This window comes from Podarcis liolepis (assembly GCF_965112155.1).
Source record: "Podarcis liolepis genome assembly, chromosome: 10".
In the NCBI taxonomy this organism is placed as follows: Eukaryota; Metazoa; Chordata; class Lepidosauria; order Squamata; family Lacertidae; genus Podarcis; species Podarcis liolepis.
In genome coordinates, this window is record NC_139562.1 from 33,893,591 (window position 1) to 33,912,564 (window position 18,974).

Below are 18,974 nucleotides of genomic sequence, written 5' to 3' on the forward strand. Positions count from 1 at the left end.
GTGGGTGGAACCATCTGGACTGAGCTGCCTTCATCCCTGACTAATCTTCATCCCTGACTGATCCACAAGTCTTCAAGTGCTATGATGCCACAGTGCCTAGAGAGTACTATTCTCCAACTTGGTGGCCTCCAGATATTTTGGACCCCCATCAGCCCCAGCCATCATCTAGAAAGCACCAGGTTGGGAAACGATGTCAAGTGATTTGTTAAAAGGCAGGAAGGGACAGATCTATTTGCCTCCAGAGCTTATCAGTACTCAAAGTGCAGCTCCTGCTGGAACTGAAGGCAGCCGCTTTATACAGTGTCAGACCAATTAATCATCTAGGTCTGTATTGTCTACACGCTGACAGGCGGCAGCTCTCTGGGGTTTCAGACAGGGCTTTCTCCAGCCCTACCTGGAAATGTCCAGGATTGAAACGGTGGCCTTACCAATCCAAAGCATGAGCTACCCACTGAACTGTGGCCCTTCATCCAGTTGCTCCTTTGTTCCAGCAAATTATCAGTGATATGACAACACAGCTTTTAGGGCAGTACTCACTGTACTGCTCAATTATTATTATTTAAAAGTAGGAGCCACTTGTAAACTTACCTCAACCTTTTGGGACCAACTCATAAAGCAGGAGTAACCAATGCGGTGCAGATGTTACACTACAACTCCCATAATTCCTGACAATTGGTCATGTTTGCTGAGACTGATGGGAATTTGAGTCCAACAACACTATGCGGGGGTCTGGTTCAGAGGCTCAAGCAAAATGCCGCAGATGGAGAGCTGACGAGGCTAAAAATATTTTTACTGGCTGCCCATACACTACTTGACTAAGTTCGTAGTTCTTTATTAATTTACAAGGCTCTTAACAGCTTGGGTGCAGGATACCTCAGGGACCATCTGATCAGTTAAACACATGTTTAACCCCAAAATGTTCTGTGGACCCTAACATGCAAAGACTTGCAAAGGCTTTAAGAGAGCACCTGGCAGTTGTCTCTGAGCCTCCAGAAGGTGGAGGCTACTTCAAAGACTGCTTCTGAACAGTGCTCTTTGAAGCAGCCCCTCACCCCCATTTGTGCCTCTGGAGGCTCAAACAGAACTGAAAGAGCATCTCTTAAAGCCTTTGCACATGGGGGTTCACATTTTTTAAAAAATTGGGGTTAAAAGGGGGTCCTCATCCTCAAAAAAGTTGAGGAATGCTGTCTTAGGAGATTCAACTCAGCAGCTCTCAAAGCTATTTGCCAAACCTCTGCCGAATCAAAAGAGCAATTGTGAAGTTGCAGGAGTGCAGGGCGGAGGGGTGTGTGTGTGGTGAACTCTGAAGTAGACTCTGAACAAAGATTATCTGTGCCCTGTGCTGAGAGTTTGTTTTTGAGAAAAGAAACACCGTGTCTTTGAATAATGGTTTGTTTTGCTTCCTCTCCTGCTGGCTGGCTTAGAAGAACAAAGGCACATACATAACGGCGCATGGCCATTCTTTCAAGAGAGTCTCATGATAGTCTGTAAAGGCTGCTCATATGAACCCTCGCCAAAGCTGGACCCTGGAACTGCTTCATTTCACGAAGCTGATCTGCACTATAGAGCTCCGTGTCAAATTTTGTTTCTTTTCATGACTCAGCGGTAATCCCTGCAAACTTCCTATTCAACACAAGCTTCCTTCTCCCAGGATTGTAGGATCGGGGTCATTATTCTCCACAACCCCCTGCAAAAAATAGTGTTGAATTTGCACAGCTGCAGCCCAACATCCCAATAAGGATTAATGTACACATCACATGACAACAGCATCTGCCAGAGGCACACTGGTCCTTCTCACAGCAAATCCATAACTAGAGAATATAGATAGATACACTTCTTTAGAAGTTTGTAACCATTTTGGTTTTCAGGGAGCCACAGCTGAGTGAAAGCTACACTTTGCTTGAGCTACACAGCTGTTTTAAGGATATGTATATTTGCACTTGTTGCAGGAAACAGTGGTGCATGTACAGCAAATATGATTCCTCCATAAAGGGTATAAATTGGCACTTGTCTCCCCCGCCACAAGTCAGCGTCAGTGGAGAAAAACGACTAATGATGAAGGAAGAGGGGTACGACAATAATGTGGAAGCGATACTGAAAAAACTTTTGTCCGTTCTAACCGTGGGAAAGTTCATGTGTCAGTTCTATTTAAATACACACTGCCTGTGTTAACTTGTTCAGGGTTTAACTCAGGGGTCGGCAACCTAAGGCCCATGGGTCACAAGCGGCCCACAGGGGTTGTTTAACCGGCCCACAAGCCGCCCCCGAACTGAGCTGCCTGCTCGGCGAGTCCCTGCGCACTGCACTAAACTGGTGCAGCGCAGTGAGGGGACTCACTTCTGCGGCACCAGAAATCATGTCTGCACAGACACCGGAAATTGCGGGCATGCGTGCTCACGATCTGTCCCACGGAGGGATCTCCACTGGAGTGAACCAGCTCAGGTGAGGTAAACCTTGCCAACCCCTGATTTAACTTCTCCTGCATAATGAAAGAAAAAGAAGAAAATGGGGCATACAGCAACTATAGGGGGCTCTGAGTGCCTCAGCACCCAGAATTTTTTGTTGTGGATGCTCAGCACCCACACTACAGGGCCCCCATGCAACTTCCAATGTATCACAAGGCCTTTCTGAGGTCTTGCAAGGTCTCAGAACCTGATTTTTGGTGCCACCAGAAGTCAGGTTTCGAGACTGTAGGCCCTGCATAATGTCATGACGTCATGTACACTGGGCACCCATAACCTGGGGCCCAAGTTGACTCCCCTGGTAGCATATAAACCTAGCCACCATTGTCAGGGTGTTAATAGTGGCACAGAAGCTAGAACATATTATGCCACACCCTAGCCCTGCTGCAAATGTAAGAGGCAGAATTGTTTCCCTAACTATACAACCAAGCTCTTTCTTGTCAATCCTAACCCATTTTAGGATTTGCATCAGGAGCAAGCGATGTTCCAAAATTCCATAGCATCTGTCCAAACTGGGTTTAGAGAGAGAAGTACTTCCTGGAAAAATTCTCACTTGTGCATTCCACCCAATACATTTATTTCTTTAGCAAAATAATTCATATCCTGCCTTCCTACTTTACAGCAGAGTAGTGCCCAAGGCAGCTAACGGTCAAAGAATGAAATAATCATCAACAATTAAAGAGCTAAAAACAGAAATCGCATGGCAGATAATTAAACATCACAGTCAAGGCAAATAAAACATTTCACAGACATTAGGCAATCCTTTATGGGATCAGAGATCTAATTATGTCCACTTATGGGGAGAATACAAGTACCAGAAATGGGAGGTGACTAAAGAACCTACACACTATTAATACCATCCAGCTTGCTTACAAGATCATCTGAAAATGATTCCAATGTTCCTTAAGGTTGGTGATACAGCTCTTAATGATTGCTAGAAAGATGAAAGCACGCTGCTTCCACAATACAACACTCAGCAGCACTGCACAAATTAAGAACAAGATTCCACGCATTCTCAGAAGATGTCAGCTAGTGAGCAATTTCCTGGTTTATATCAATGCCCACATACACAAAAATGGAACACAGTCTCTGAAGATTTTGGAAACAGATAACATTCCACAAAATCTGACTCCAGAATTTTATAGTTAACTATGGAGAAGAAAACTTGGTAAGGAGGATAGAGAAAGCTACAAATTATATGAAAATCAGAACAGGAAATACCTAGAAAATATACCTTTTTATTTTTGTACAAAACCAACTTACATTTTACTATCTGTATTTAATACAGGGGCGGGGAACCAAATCTGACCAGTGGGCTGGTTCAAGGCCTTGCCCACCCCTGCAGGCCACTTTGAGAAATGGAAGAGAACATCTGCCTGTCAGCCAACAGACATTGGTGTGACAATGTTAAAAGACCCCCCCCCCCCGCCGTCATTAGCATCAGACAGCTGATTGACACCAACAGTGAACTTCACATGGTCTGCTTACAGACAAAGTGTGGATTTAAACCATGACTGCGTGTGAACATTTTTCTTCTAAAATGTCCATTTGCAGGTGTGGTTTGAATCTAAACTGTGCCTGCAAGCAGACAACATTAAAGGGACTTGCTGTCAGTTAGTGAGCTCTATGTACCAAATAACGATTGGGAACACATTCTGAGCCCCCATTTGTCCAATTGCAGCTGCATTTTTGCATGCCCCACACCTGATGTTTCATATACCATCAGCATGGTTTGGGGGGAAACCACCTCACAGGCCAAATTAATAGGTCTGTCAGCTGGAGGCTCCCCACTGCGGCTTTTAAAAAAAGATTCCTGGTTCCTAAATCATTTTGCTTCACTTATTTCAAAAGGAAGTCACTAAAACCAGTTTGTAAGACTGGTTTTAGTTTTGTTCCATTGCGCAAACATGAAAGGAGGGACACACAATATTTACATGCTAATATGCATTATCCACTTTTATCTTATCCTCTGCTTCCTGGGATTCTGATCCAGCTCACTGAAATTAGAAGATGCTGCTGAGTTTATTATGCTTTAAGCGAGGTTTTTCCTGTCAAACTGTTAAAAAAATTCTTTCTTAGTGAGCTGTTAGTAGTTTAAGTAATAACACACTGCATTCATCTCAGCCACATGCAAATGTAATGTAATGTTGCACTCCCAGAGGTACATGCCTACCTGACTCCAAAGATGACTTGAAGAAGGGTGCAGATCCCTGAGACGAAGAAGATGGTGCTGATCAGGTGACTCTGTGTCAGGGTATCATGCTCCAAGCAAAGAGATTTGGACAGGATGAGAGGGATAGCAACAAGACCTCCAAGAGCAGTGAGGTAGTGCTAAGAACCAAAGAGAGAGAGAGAGAAGAGTTAAGAGAAAGAGCTTTGTGTATAATAGCGGAGAAGAGAGGGCCTTTTTTTGTGGTGGTACCCAGAGTACAGAACTCCCTCCCTCCCAAGAGAGGTGAAGTTGGCTCCCACTCTTTGAAGCTTCAGGCCTGCTCCCATTACTTTAATGTAGCTGGACGTCTATACTTTCCAGCTTTACAAATGTGTGGGGTAGTTAAGAGTGGGGCTTCAAAGGAACAATTGGATACTCAAAGTGAGCTCCCAATTGTTTGGGAGCAAGGCATTCCCAACACTCCATGCTACGCTTCAAAGTCCCAACAATCAAGGCTTCAAACCACAGCATCAGCGGACATCAAAGTGACATCAGGTGACTGGCAGGTCAACCCTCTGTCAAATTTGGGCAGAAGGAGTAGAGAGATAAGGATCTGGCCTATTGGCCAGAAAAGGTTCCTTTTCTCCAATGTAGGCAATACTGTATTGCTTCAGACTGCAGGTAGGGGCTCAGATTGACTGAATGCTCTTTCGCACATAAGAATCCACCCAAAATTGATCTATTGGAGAACAGGTAAGTTAGACCCAATTTCCATATACTGTATATTAGTTTTCTACATACAGTGTTCTTTTTAAGCCTGGTTCTGATAATTTAGGCTATAAACTGCTTTGTGGGAACAACAAAATATTCTGGCTCTGTAGCAGCAGAGGAAGGATTTTTCAAACCTTTCCTCTTCCCCTCCCCTTACCATGATCCCCAAACCACTAACGAACACAGAGGAGAGGAACACAGGTTCTTGCATTGTACCTGTCTTCCCCTTGCTCCTTGCCCCAAGCTAGTGACAACTTTAAAGGATTAAATTGGGGAAAATCTTTAAAACACCTTCCCTCACCAAAACAGCTCCTGTACAAATAGCCTCCCTCCTCCAACAAACAAACAAAAGAGTGGTTGAGGTTCCTGATGCTCATTTCACATGTAATAACTTCTACCTTTAGCCCTGAGTTTCACTGACATAATGTCCCTATCACTAAATCAATGTCTGAGCATTACCTCAAGGCTGCCCGCTACAGACTTAAAAAAAACAAAACTCCACTAATAGGATTATACATATTTATTACAAAATGATTTTTGAACCAATGAGAATGAGAAAGCTGCTTCATGTATCAAACTGCCTGAGAAAGTTCTGTCAGTACACCTGTTGACCTCTTGTTTTAAAGAGCAGGCAAGTCTGCACCTCAGACAGCTGAGGGAATTACAGAAGCCTCACAAAGCTAAAGCTGTGTGAAAAAGGAAAGGCTGAACTAGGGTTGTCAGAACCACTGTGGGGTGTTGTGCAAGACTTGGGTGACTGACTTGGCAGACTTGGTTGACTGAAATCCCCATTCAGTCATAAAGCTGGACCTGCAGTGCTGGCTCCATGTTTTATGGGGCCCTTGAGCAAGATACCTGTCATGGGCATCCCTCTTCCCTTCAGTCATTCCCTTGGCCTGCCTCTGGGACCAGTTCCAACCACTAGGAAACATTGATTCCTAGCACTCTCCCTCTGGGCCAGAGGGTAAAGAAAAAGGATGAATAGATCACCTAGGCAAGTGGAGAAACAACAGGACCAGGGGCTGTGCTGAGATAGGTTTCTGGTAGGTTGGAGCTTTCTCTGAGGAAAATTGGAAAAAATGACACTGCCAACATCACCTGCTATACATCTGGATTTTCCCAGACATTTAGCCAATTTCTGCCCAGACACTGCTTGCGGTTGCAGTATTCCGGATATGTCCAGTAAATTCCGGACGTGTGGCAACCCTGTGATATGAGCCTTTGCAAACACAACATTACCAACCCCTGATACCGATTCTAGTGATCTGAGTGGCCACCAGTCCCTCTCTCTCCCTCAGACTCACTTGCCTCACAGAATAAATGGAATTACCCCCAAATAAGTAATCCTGAATTCTTTGGAGGGATATAATTGTCCCTTGAGAGACATAATCTCCCCCATATATACACCACCCATAGCATTTTTGCTACAATATAATCAGTACACGTTGTGGCTCCTTTGCCTATTTATCACATACTGGCTGACTTTAAATCTGTAATAATTTATTATTAACCTCAGCCATAGTTTTGTTCAACTGGTCACACAAGACCCTCCACCTAACTTTTCTTTCCAAGCCTCACCTGAATTCCCAAGAAGATGCAGAGGTACCAAGGGGGGATATCTGTGACGGTGTAAGCGAGACGGCTGGACTCTTTGCCTTTCTGCCTTTCATCGCACTCTGGAACCGTGGCACCAGCTTCAGGGAAGTTGCAGTAATGCCCTCCATCATCAGTCTGCAGGAACCAAGGGAGAACATTTCAGTTAGGGCTTGAACCAGAGGCACCAGCATTTGCTTCTCTGAAATGTGTTTTACAAAGTTACTGGCACCTCTTTGGAGCCTCTGGGTGCCTATCTTGCTACCTGTCTCAATATGGATGGGTTGGAATGGAATGGACTTGGACTGGCAGGAGAAAATGCCAGAATACGCAGTTAGCAAAAATGACAGGGAGAATTAGAGATGATACAGAACAAAGATTTAATAGAGAATGGGACACTTACAGAGGATACCTAAAAGAGCATTGTAAACATCTAAATTCTTTGGCAGGTCTTGATTAACCCTTGCATGACAGTAGGAAACTTTACGAAACCAAGACAATTGAGACAATTTATGAGAGACAATGGAAAGTGTGCAGTCGGAAAAATGCAACTCAGGAACCATGTTGGGGTGATCGGAAGTCATAATGGAATCTGTTATGTATGAATCTTTTTTTTTTTCTTTTTGTAATATGTATTGACCTTGGATTGTTTGTGTCGATTGTTGCTGTTGTTTTTTGCAAAATTAATAAAGTATTAAAAAAATGTGGATGGGTTGGGAAGGGGAAAAACAAAGTTATCTGTGAATCTCTTTCAATAGTAAATCTTCAGAGCTGGCCCCTGTATTTTCTAATCTGTTCCTTCTTAAACAAGCTCACTCCAGTTTCATTCAGAAAAGTTACTGAAAACAAGAATACACTACAAATGTTTCATTTACGCTGCTCTTTCTCTGCAGCATGGTTTGTCACATGCATCATAAATAGGAAAGACATAATGAGGTTGAGCTGATTTCACTCTTGCTAAAGAGGACAACTTTTTATTTCTCATGTAACTATGTCAGTCATGGGGGAGAGAGGGGGGAGGAAACTTGAAAGCAGCAATGACACACAATGTAAAGAGAATAAGAGGCAGGTAATAAAATCTGCAGCAGATTTGAAAGCTAGAACGAGCTTGGACATTGGCCTAGTTATTCCTCTCAAGTTTGTTATCATCAGGCTCCCTTTTTAAGGAAGAGAGAAGCTTAGCAATCTGTTCCACTTAGTTGCTCTGAGGGGGAAAAAGAAAGACCACTGAGAATTCCATTTGCTGAAGGTGGTCCAGTAACACACCATCTAATAGGAAACTCAGGTGCTGAGTGCAGGTAGCTATGTAACCAAAACTGGGTCACTGAGAAAATAAGGTGGTAGGAATTCCAAGATTTGCAGAAGTACAAGAAATGCTTCTGGGCAGAAGGGATGACTAAGGTGGCAAAAAGAGAGAAGACCCAACAGACATGTGGAGACTGGTCATTTTAAGTGGCCAATAAAATGCTGAGTATCAGTCATTAGAGTGGGGAGGGAAAGAAGAAAAACAGGAGCAAATATTATGAAGCATCTGAGAAGGGGGCATTGCTGTCTGGAACCCCACACAGGAGCACTTAATTTTGTCCCTACTTGCTGATACTAATAGTAAAAATTAATATTTGTTTTAAATAACCCTATGTACGGACCATCCAAAGAGCCTTAGAGGAAAAAGTAGGGTGTAACAACAACAACATTGCTGGTACTATTCATTTCTACAACACAAGCTGTGCATTTTCATTCAAACTTCTGCTATGAAATTAAATCTTTCCAAACAGCACGAGGACTTGATTTACCAGACTTGCTGATGGCAAAGCAATTTAGCCCTGGAAGTCTAAACAGCAAAGGTATCCTCAAGCATAGAGAACAAAAGAAGAATACTGAATTTCCAGTGGTCCAGCTAGCATGTTGTCTAACTAGTAGTGGCTCTCTAGGGTCTCTGGAACAGATCTTTCTTAGCAGCTGTGATCATTTAACTAGAGATGAATCCTGGACCCTTTTGCAAGCTCTGCCTACTGATCCCCTCTTTGAGGCTATATGAAAGCATAACACTTTTCACTACTGTGCTGCTAGATATTATCTACATTGTTTACAAAGGTAGTCAGGCAGGTGTATTCCTCTTTTAGCCATGTATTTGTGCATGTACACACATTTGTGTTCTTTTTTTCCTCCCAGACATGCAGTCTAATTCTATGAAAGTTTACTCAGTTGTAAGTGCCAGAGAATATAATGGAATTACTTCTAAGCATAGGCATAGCTGGGGTGGGGGAGGGCAGCTGCCCTCCCAGATCAAGTAAAACTATAGAAATACTTAACTAACTGACCAACCACATTGGTTCTGACCCCCCTAACAAAAGTCAAACCCCTCTAACAAAGTACCCCCCCCCAAAAAAAATCCTGGCTACGCCCATGCTTCTAAGCAAGCGTTAACAAAATTGCAGCCTCAGAACCCACCTAAGGCATACCATGATGCAGTATAGGGGTGCATAAACTTTAGGAACGTTCACTATCCTAAAGTTTTTAAAATGCTAACAATATTTCTTTGTTCTGGCCTGTCTTAATCTAGAGTAGCAGCAGAAAAGCAAGAGATTATCTTCTTCTTTTTAAAAGAAGAGAAGGAAATGATAAGGAGTGAACTGTCATGTAATAAAAAATAATCCATTCTTCCTCTCTCTTATTTGTCAAATTTAAAGGACTATACAAGTAGTGAATTGTTACAATTTACTCAGAAACAGAAGTGTATTCAACATAGTTCCACCACACATAAGGGGGGGGGAAGAGTTTTACAAGAAATAAATATGTTTTGGCAATTATAAACACAGCCTAACATTGCTAAGTCCAGGGGTGTTAACCCATGCCCATCCCCCAGATTCCACTTCCTGGGAGACCTAGCCAGCATGTCCAATGGTCAGGGGTGCTGGGTGCTGAAGCCCCAAGTTCCTATACCCTGGCTTACTCTATCCATTTCCCTCTTTACCCACTTTGTAATTTTTATTTTCTTGTTGTTTGGTTTTATTCAAGCTCACTATGCAGGCATCTGATTTAAAATACAAATATAGAACTTACTATAAATATGGGGTTGTCTAGTCCATTTGGGTCCTTGTTTGAGGGAGTCATCTCCATTTCAAGGTTTCTTCAGCACCTTCTTTGAAAAAACAAGACAGAAGAGAAGATGAGATTTCCCATAAAACCTTCATGCTTCAAGCTCTGAACAAGCAGCAACAGAGAAGCTGAATTAGCCTGACTTGTAGGAGTCCAAATTCTTTTCCAGGCATTCATGTGAGAATTACTGCAAAGGAATTTCCCTTTTCACTGGCTTGCTGAAATAACTCTCCCTCCTCTCTTTCCACTCAATTACACAGGATGGGTAAGTTTCTAAATCTTTGAGATTGCCCTGCCTGACACACAGGGCAGTGTGTCAATTTCATGGGCATCGCAGATAATTCATTAAAACTTACTGAGTGCCCTTCCTAAGTTAATACATATTTCGTGTTGAATAATAGACTAGATTTTTCAGACTGAGCAATATTTTTTAAAAATCTGCAGTTGTTTACCGTGAAACAGGGAAATGAAACTCAAAAGCCATACAGATATACCTGTCACCTGAAGAATATAACTACCGTATTTTTCGCTCTATAGGACGCACCTTGTTTTAGAGGGGGAGAACAAGGGGGGGAAATTCTCCCCCTCTCCGCTCAGCGCCCCTTCAGTGAAGCAGCAGGAGAAACGGAGCCCCTTCCATTTCTCCTCCTGCTTGGCTGAAGGGGCGCTGCGCAGCTCTCCCTCTCTGCTGAAGCCAGGAGAGTCTTGCTCTCCTGGCTTCAGTGAAAGGAACCTGAAGCCTGCGGAGCACAGCGGGAACTTGCGCTGCGCTCCGAAGGCTTCAGGCGGCTATCCCTTCAGAGGCTTTGCATTGCTATTGCTGAAGCCAAGGAGCCTGCATTCGCTCTATAGGAAGCACACACATTTCCCCTTAATTTTTGGAGGGGGAAAAGTGCGTCCTATAGAGTGAAAAATACGGTATTTGGTAACTTTACATATTGTATATACGTGTGTGTGTGTTACACATCACCCCAATCTCCAAGAGGTGAGAGACTCCACACTTACACAGGGTTTGGTTTCTTTGGAATGAAGGTCGGTGAAGATATATGGTTTTATTTACACATACATACAACCTTAGCATAGGATGAGGAAAGAGGGTCTCGCAGAATTAACACCCCAATAGAGCTTGCTCCTTTATTAGTCCCACCTTTAGATCTAGCCTGGACCAAGGCAATTCTTCTCCTATGTAATGGCTAGGTGAGTGGGGTGGAGAAGAGCCCACCCATTTGAGTCTGTGGCACAGAGCAATTTATTTGCATAGGCTAAATCATGGTACTTGACTAGCCAGCAAAAGCCATTACCTTGACAAAGGAACCAGTTCTGGCAAGTCTTCTTCCATACGTTCTATCCCCACAGATACAGGATCCCAAGATACTACCCACAACAAGAAATACACACACACACACACACACACACACACACACACACACACCCACCCATATAGTTTTTAATTGTTTAATGATAATGAGCCTACCTTGAAGGCTTGATAGTGGGAAGCCAATATACGTGTTTTAAATGTTAGATTACAGATCGTTTTTGGAATGAAGTTGGATTCTGATGGCAAGGAAGTAAAAGGTGTAGCAAAAGAGGAGATTACGGATGGGTGTTTGGTCCGTTCCAGCAGGGCTCCCCTCTTATGTTGCTTGGTACTAGAAGGCTCTCCCACTACTACCACCACTCCCCCCCCCAATAACATCCAAGTACATCTGTTATTAGGAATGTGGAAAGTGTAGCCAATTAGGCAATTAAAAATAACATAGAATTCCACAATGCAATTTTTGGTTAGAACAGTTTGCTTGAGAACATTCCCATCATGATTGGTCACCAATTATTCTTCCAGTAATGCAAACCGGGGAAAGGTGAGCTGTCTGACTTATTGCAATAGTTACTCAGAGAACCCTGGCATGCTATCTCAGACTCTGGTTGAGCATGCAGAAGAGCTAAGCAGCTTATCCTGACACTCGCTGTGTTTCATGCTGAAACTTAGCCTTCAGTGACAAATTTTAGTGGTAAGGTAACCATTTTCTTGGTGCATCAAAACAACAAGAAGCAAGGCATTGGAACAATGTGCCCTACTTCCTAAGACACCACATGCTGTTTTCAAGATGGACTGAAAATCTTACTTGGCTATCTCTTTCATACTTCAGAGATTTCAGTCGGGATTATCCAAACACTTTCAATTGTCTCTCTGCAGCTCTGAGGATTGGAAGCTAATCTTCTCCAAGAAAACAAAAGATTCTCAAAGATTCATAGGAAACAGAGTTCTGTACTCAGTAACACAACTTGCTTCATTTTCCTGTGGCCTTGTAGAACCATGGCACACTCTCGGTACCGCAGATTCCTCGAGCATTAGGGTCAAAATATTAGGTCTGAATGAAGTTTCAATATTTAACTAACAATCCAATAGCCAAAGACTGCCAAATAAAATCATGCGGCTATGGTATGCTTGGCTAGCTATTCTGCCACAGGACTGGGGAGAGGAGAGGAGGAGGGCAATATGCAAGGTGGTGGGTGTGGGGTTGCCTTGCTCCTGTCATTATAAACAGGGGTGAGAAACCGCCAACCATGGGCCAAATTTGGCCTGGCATAGGTTCGATTTAGCCCACAAGGTAATTTTTGAAAGCCACACCCACCTGCTCCATGCCTGAAAGCATATATGAGACACGACTACGTTGGTTATGCAACCAATTTCCCCATGGATAATTCGGTCACAAAGTCAATCCTTGCAGAAAACAGCTTTGCTGCCATAGATAACCTGCCAGTGCTTGATAAGCGTCAAACATAGGGATGGCAAAGCCCCTTGTGCTACAATTCCCAAGCAGCCAGCAACCTGCTGACAGTTGGGCACTTGGAAAGCACTATGCAAGGACTTTGACAGGTGGGAAGGACAACCACCTGTCAGAGTTGGTCCACGGAGGTGGGGACAAAAGGAAGGATCAGGCCTGCAAAGCCAGAAAAAAATTCCCCACCCCCGGTGATCAATCATGTTTTATTGTAACATCCAATAACAATGTGAAAGACATAGATGATGAGAACTGAATGAAGCAATGGGTATTGCCTAGGGGCAGAAACCCAACAAGAACTACAATAACTTTGTGCCAGCACTTTTAACCAACTAACCGATAGTAGAACCAGCCAGACGGGTTGCAAACTCCACCAATGGCTAACTATGCTCCAACCTTTGTTACTGATATTATTTTCTGCCCTGCTTACGTAAATGAACAGTGTGACAGCTTCTGAAAAACACACAAGCTCATTATCCAGTCTACCAACAGTCTGGACATGCATTAAGATATCATTTCTAGCCTTTCCAGGTTTTTTTAAACTGCATTTTATTGATTTTCAAATATAACAAGCCTAAAAAGAACTACAACATTGTAGATGCTGCTATCTTAATAAAGCAGCTTGCAAGCCTCCTTGGTGTTGACCATTGACAAAACTACTCAAATTAATATTCAAGTAACAAGAGTTCGCCTGGCAAGTCTGATCGAGAAGTGGTCCAGTTTGTGTGTATGCTAACTAGGTTCTAGGGGAAGCAGGATCTTGCCTGCTACTAGATGGATGGAGAATATGGGTGTGCCTTTGCTAACAATGGACTTTGCTGGGGCAACAGATTACACAAAACAAACTATAGAACTGATGATTACATAATTTCTATAGATGTGGTTCAAGCCTGAAGAAACCACATGGAAGCAGGTGGCAGAAATAATTGTAGAAACATTTTGCTGCTGCCTAGTATTGCAAACATTAACACACAACAATAACACACAACAAGTGTACAGCAGTTTTAGAACCAGTGTCACTGTATGTCATGGCAGCAGTAGTACCTCTGGTGGGGAACATGTTGTGCTCCTTCTGGGGTAGTTTGTAAACTTTTGGTCCCCACCTTACATTCAGCCCTTACCTGTGGCTCCTAGAAGCTGTCTGCATGCAACAGCGGCCGTACCCTGGAAACTGGCTCCAGCTGGTTGGCTAAACCAGGTGAGTGTAGCCGCTGGGTCTGAAACTCTCTGTGAGTTAGGGATTTCCCCTGCATGTGAAGACAGGCTCTGGTGGATATGAGACCAATAGTGGGTTCAATAGTCAAGAAGCTGGTTTCTTCACATGCCGTAGAGGGAAGTGTGGGGCAGATGGGGCTCATCAACCTGGGAAGGTAGCCCATCTAGGAGAAGGAAAACTCTGATCCTAAACCTCTGCCGCCTTGTGGGATATCTTCGGGAGAAGAAAAGGCTAAGGAGTAAACCCTACACAAATCTGGAGTACAGTTCCCTAAGACAGTTGGATGGTGCCTTGTATGCCTCCTTATAGCAATTCCTGCAGCCAAGCTGGTGCCAAACATATTGCTCTGCTTTCTTTGGGCTGAGGGGGGTGTTTTCAGCTGGGCAGCCCAGGACCCCCAGGCTTGTGCCCCGAGGAGGTCACTTCAGTGCTGCTAACACAGCAGTTTGCTTCACCCTAGAGGCACACTCTATTGTTGAGAGAGAGAGAAAGAAAGAGAGAGAGAGAGAGAGAGAGAGAGAGAGAGAGAGAGAGAGAGATGCCAACAACAACATGGTCACAAATGAATTTCAGTTAGATATGAGGCTTCAGGCCTCTGACAGCTTCCCTGTTTTCCTGGCTTATATGTGTGTCTCTAAACACTCAGTCAATCTAGTTTCCCAATAGGTCACAGGGAAAAAGTTGAAGTTAAAGTTTAACGATGTTTACAGACAATGTTGTAGCACAATGATCACAATTACGACAAAAAGCAGATCATTACTAATGATAAAAAAGATAACATTTCTCGTGCAAACAGTGAACAGGACAAATCATTACGATTATTCCAGTAAGGTGAATAAACTTAATGACCAAGACGAGATGATAATGACAACCTAGATAACAATCAGATAAGAACATGAAGAAGAACCAGAAGTTCATTTTAGAATTTAAAATATTCTCCTCTGTAGTTTGCCAGGCCAAGACAGGTGTTAATTGCAGATTCTATTCCAGACAGATGAATCAGGAAGTCAGAGTGGTTACTGGACCAGTGTTTTCACCCTAATATATATCTTTTAAATATTTTATTTGGATTTTCAATTTTAAAAATAACAAAACCAAGCAATAACTCTGGTATAGAGGTTTTTTCCATTTTCATTTTCATTTGTCTATATAACATATAGAGAGCAAGTTCAGATACTCAGTGCCACCTGGATCATGCTATTAACTAATTTCTAGACCTCTCAAGATAGCTTATTATTCATTTTTGATAGATGCACTCCCCACCTCTATTTACCAGTGCAAGAAATGAAAACGAAATTCATATGACATTATGCGATCTTATTATCTCTCTTACCCATCTGCTATGGCTAATGAGCTTCTTTGAGAGGGCATCTATCAATTCTCCCATATCACCCTTTCCTTTCCCGCTATTTCCATCCTCACTGCTACCAAAAACAGCCTCACCTGCGCAACATGCTCCTCTCCCTTTGGTCAAACAAATATAGTAAAGCCATCAGAGGTTAAATTAATCTCTGACATTTCGCTCAAGATTTCTTAAGTGCCTTGTAAACACGTTTGAACCTGAAAGCACATTAATCAGTATCATATTAAAGTACATTAACCTTTGTGTCCTTCAGGAGAGCATGAAGTCGAACTTCTGTAATGGGATGACCCCTCTCAAACCAGTTACGCAACCTATAGAATCCCCTTCCTTTCCATCACTAAATGGCCAGTATTTATCCCTTCCCACACAGACAGAAAATCAAGTTAAGGATGAAAGAGGAAATACTAGGGGAAGAAATGCCCAATGACTACAATAAAATATTGCCACCTACAAAAGAAAAAAAAGAATGTTAACATTGCTGCCTTTGTTCTTTTCATCAACAGAATCTCGTTTCTATAGATGCCTGGAGGACATTGAATTTGGGCTGTGGCATAATCATCTGAAACTGGGAAGTTAATTCTGCCTCAACTTGATGACGTCCACAGCAGTGACCCCATGTTTTACACGCCTATCTCCACTGCCTCATCAGAGTGGTCTTTAGTGCCTTTATCCTGTTTTCTTACTCCTCTCACCATGATGGCTCACCAGAGTCAGACTTACCTGATGAGGTGTCTGTCACAAGGAGGAAAATGACTCCAGATCCTTGCCAATTTTCCCACTATTTGAACTCTTTTCCTTTAGGAGCTTCTCAACTATGAAACCATCTCAACAGATTTAGCGATGCACTTCCACTCTCGCCCCTAATATTGGTCGGCTAAAACTACGAATGTTCTAGGAAAATTACCCAGCTCAGATAGAAAAGACATGACATAATTTGCAGCACCTGAAGGAGAAATAGACCTTAGCTTGGTGACATAATTATTTGTGGGCATTATTTGAATCAGCCTGCAACAATTAAGTTTTTAGCTTTGACCTATTTTAGATTATTACATCAGCCACAGGTGTGAGCACTGGCCGAGTTAATACCATACTTTGTTTTGTATGTGTGGATGACATTTCCAACCAGCCTAAAAATAATGCTTTGGTGCTCATCTAATAACTATATTGGATTTTCACAAGGCTTGCCCAGCTTCAAATATGTGCTAAGTATTAGGTTGAACTTTAACATGGCCTTCCTAGTCTCTCTGGTCCAAAGTGTTTCCATGTGTTCTGAAACCAGTGCCATGTCATTCAAATGGCACCATTCACACATAAGAGGAAGATGTCAGCAGCTTTGGGGGAGTCGCAAGATTTACAGAAATGCTATTATTATTATTATTATTATTATTATTATTATTATTATTATTATTATTATTATTATTTAAAATTTAACAGGGGAAGGATCCCTGAAACAGCCCCATGAGGAGTCAGCATGCTCAGCTTGCATGGAATGCAGAATGACTATTAGAGAGGAAGAAACGGCAGTGGGGGGGTGGCAGGGAATAGAATGGAGTAGCTAGAAACCTGAAGAGGAGCACTGCACACTAATAACATTTTGTTACAAGTCCAACTTTTCTGTCCAATCTGATATATATTATTATATATTTATTTATACCCTGCCTTTTTCCCTGCTGGGACTCAAGGCAGCTTACAGCTAAAAACAAAGAATCGCTATAAACATTTTGAAAAACTTAGTACAGTTAAACTTTAATAGAATTAAAACTATACCTATATAAAATCTGTTTGTAATTATTTGTATGCTTTAATTAAAATAAATCTTCAGCCTACATCTTCTGTCGTTGACCATCTACTGTTCTTGCTTGACTGATCCAGTACATTAATTCCAGCCCTTTCACAGCCACGCCACCTGCCTCTGGCCCATCAGATTCAGACTTCATGGCGGGCTGTCATAAACTAGATTTGAGGTTTGCAACTTCTCTAGATTAATTCTCTTGCAGAAGGAATAAAAGGTAATTCACTTGAGAGACACAAACATGGCAGACTGCCTTTTCCTTCCAAGAAAATGTTGTGCATTTGTGTGCACCCAATATTAGATTTAAAATCAACTGTTACATGCAAACCAAGAGTTCTTAAGTCACGTTGGAATTGATTTGATTTTAAATCAGTCTGATGCACTGTAGCTCTAAAAAGAAACAGGATCTTCAGTACTAGGAAGAAGAGATGGACAAATACACACACACAGAGTTCCTTGCATTTTTATCTTCCACTTCATTTACATTGTATCTGAACAAACACCTTGTGAGATAGGTTAGTTATTGCCAGCAACAAGGCTAAAGTTAAATATTATTGCATAAATCAATCATGCACTGATAACTTTGCACCTGTGTGAAGTTGTGGTCACCCCACATAGAGAGATGTGTGAGTAATCCAGGGAATAGAACAGATTCTTTAGTCATATGGAATTTAACTCTAGAGAAAATTAAAGGTCACAAAAGGAATAGGAAAATGAATGAAAGAGCTAAGCATCACAACAGATGATCAAGTAGGTAAAAAAACCAACCATTGGAACTGTTGTAGGATATTTATAAAAAGAATAGATTAAAAATAACATGATATAAAATAGTTGCTGCAGTTTCCTTAAATTTCTGACTACCTGAATGGTGCATTTGTAGACGTTTGCCCAGGGTCTTTTTATACTATATTTTCTTTAATAAAGTAGTAACAGTGCATACAATGCTTTTGGTATTTACACCACTTCATATGCTATTGTCTTACGCTCTTCCTCATTACCGCTTGCTCAGCCTCATTATTTAATTGTTCTTCCCATTTTATAGATGGGAAACAGAGTATATTGTGGTTTCTCCAGGATCATCTAACATGTCATTAATACTAGACCAAAATTGTGAAACCAGGTCTACTAAATAGAAGGCAAAAACTTTATCCTCTAAGATACTGCATCCTATCTCAGAATAAAATGGACGTCTTAGACAAAAGCCACTAGGTTTAATTTTCTCATACTCAATTTGCAGCTTTGACTCAAAATGATGGAACTGTATTAGAAAGTTGCCCCATGTTTGCAATACTCTCTCATCCAAAAGAAAGTAAACGCTGTAGTGCTCCCTGACTTCCCACTGCACTTAATAGGAAGCACTTAATATTTCAAAGCACTCTTGTATCTGAAATTCCAAAACAAGAAGGCATACTTTTTTTAAAAGGATCACTAAAGTCTTAAGGGTATTATTTAACCAGTGCGACGTGCAAAACTTTTTGGTTTTTCTCTGTGGACTGAGTCACGAAAACACAACCCTGCCAGCATCTGCTTGTGAAGAAAGCTTAATTAGCTGGAGTTCCTTTTTACTTTGGTGTTCTGTTTGACCATGTAAAGTGCATGGCACTTAGGAAGAACATCAGCAGACCATCTCATGTCAACATTGCATGTAATTTGGCAGGCTATACCATTAATCAAATGAGGGCAGGGTGAAGGCCTTTTTTAAAAATAAAAGAACCCCAAACAAACAAACAAACCAGCAATTCA

The 18,974-nt window shown here is 42.1% G+C and overlaps 1 protein-coding gene across 3 annotated transcripts in view; it reads right to left on the reverse strand.

Moving 5' to 3' along the window:
• The window catches only part of LOC310687549 (solute carrier family 23 member 1-like), a 37,727-nt gene that overhangs the window by 17,691 nt on the left and 1,062 nt on the right, over nt 1-18,974 (reverse strand). For 2 of the 3 annotated variants that reach the window (XM_083462769.1, XM_083462771.1), the window contains exons 2-4: nt 10,042-10,120; nt 6,964-7,116; nt 4,636-4,793 (exon numbers count right to left, since the gene is read on the reverse strand). In XM_083462769.1, coding sequence (XP_083318895.1) covers nt 4,636-4,793; nt 6,964-7,116; nt 10,042-10,098 — 368 coding nt within the window. In that variant the 5' untranslated portion in view covers nt 10,099-10,120. The remainder of the gene's footprint in view (nt 1-4,635; nt 4,794-6,963; nt 7,117-10,041; nt 10,121-18,974) is intronic. The other variant, XM_083462770.1, reaches the window with a different exon arrangement.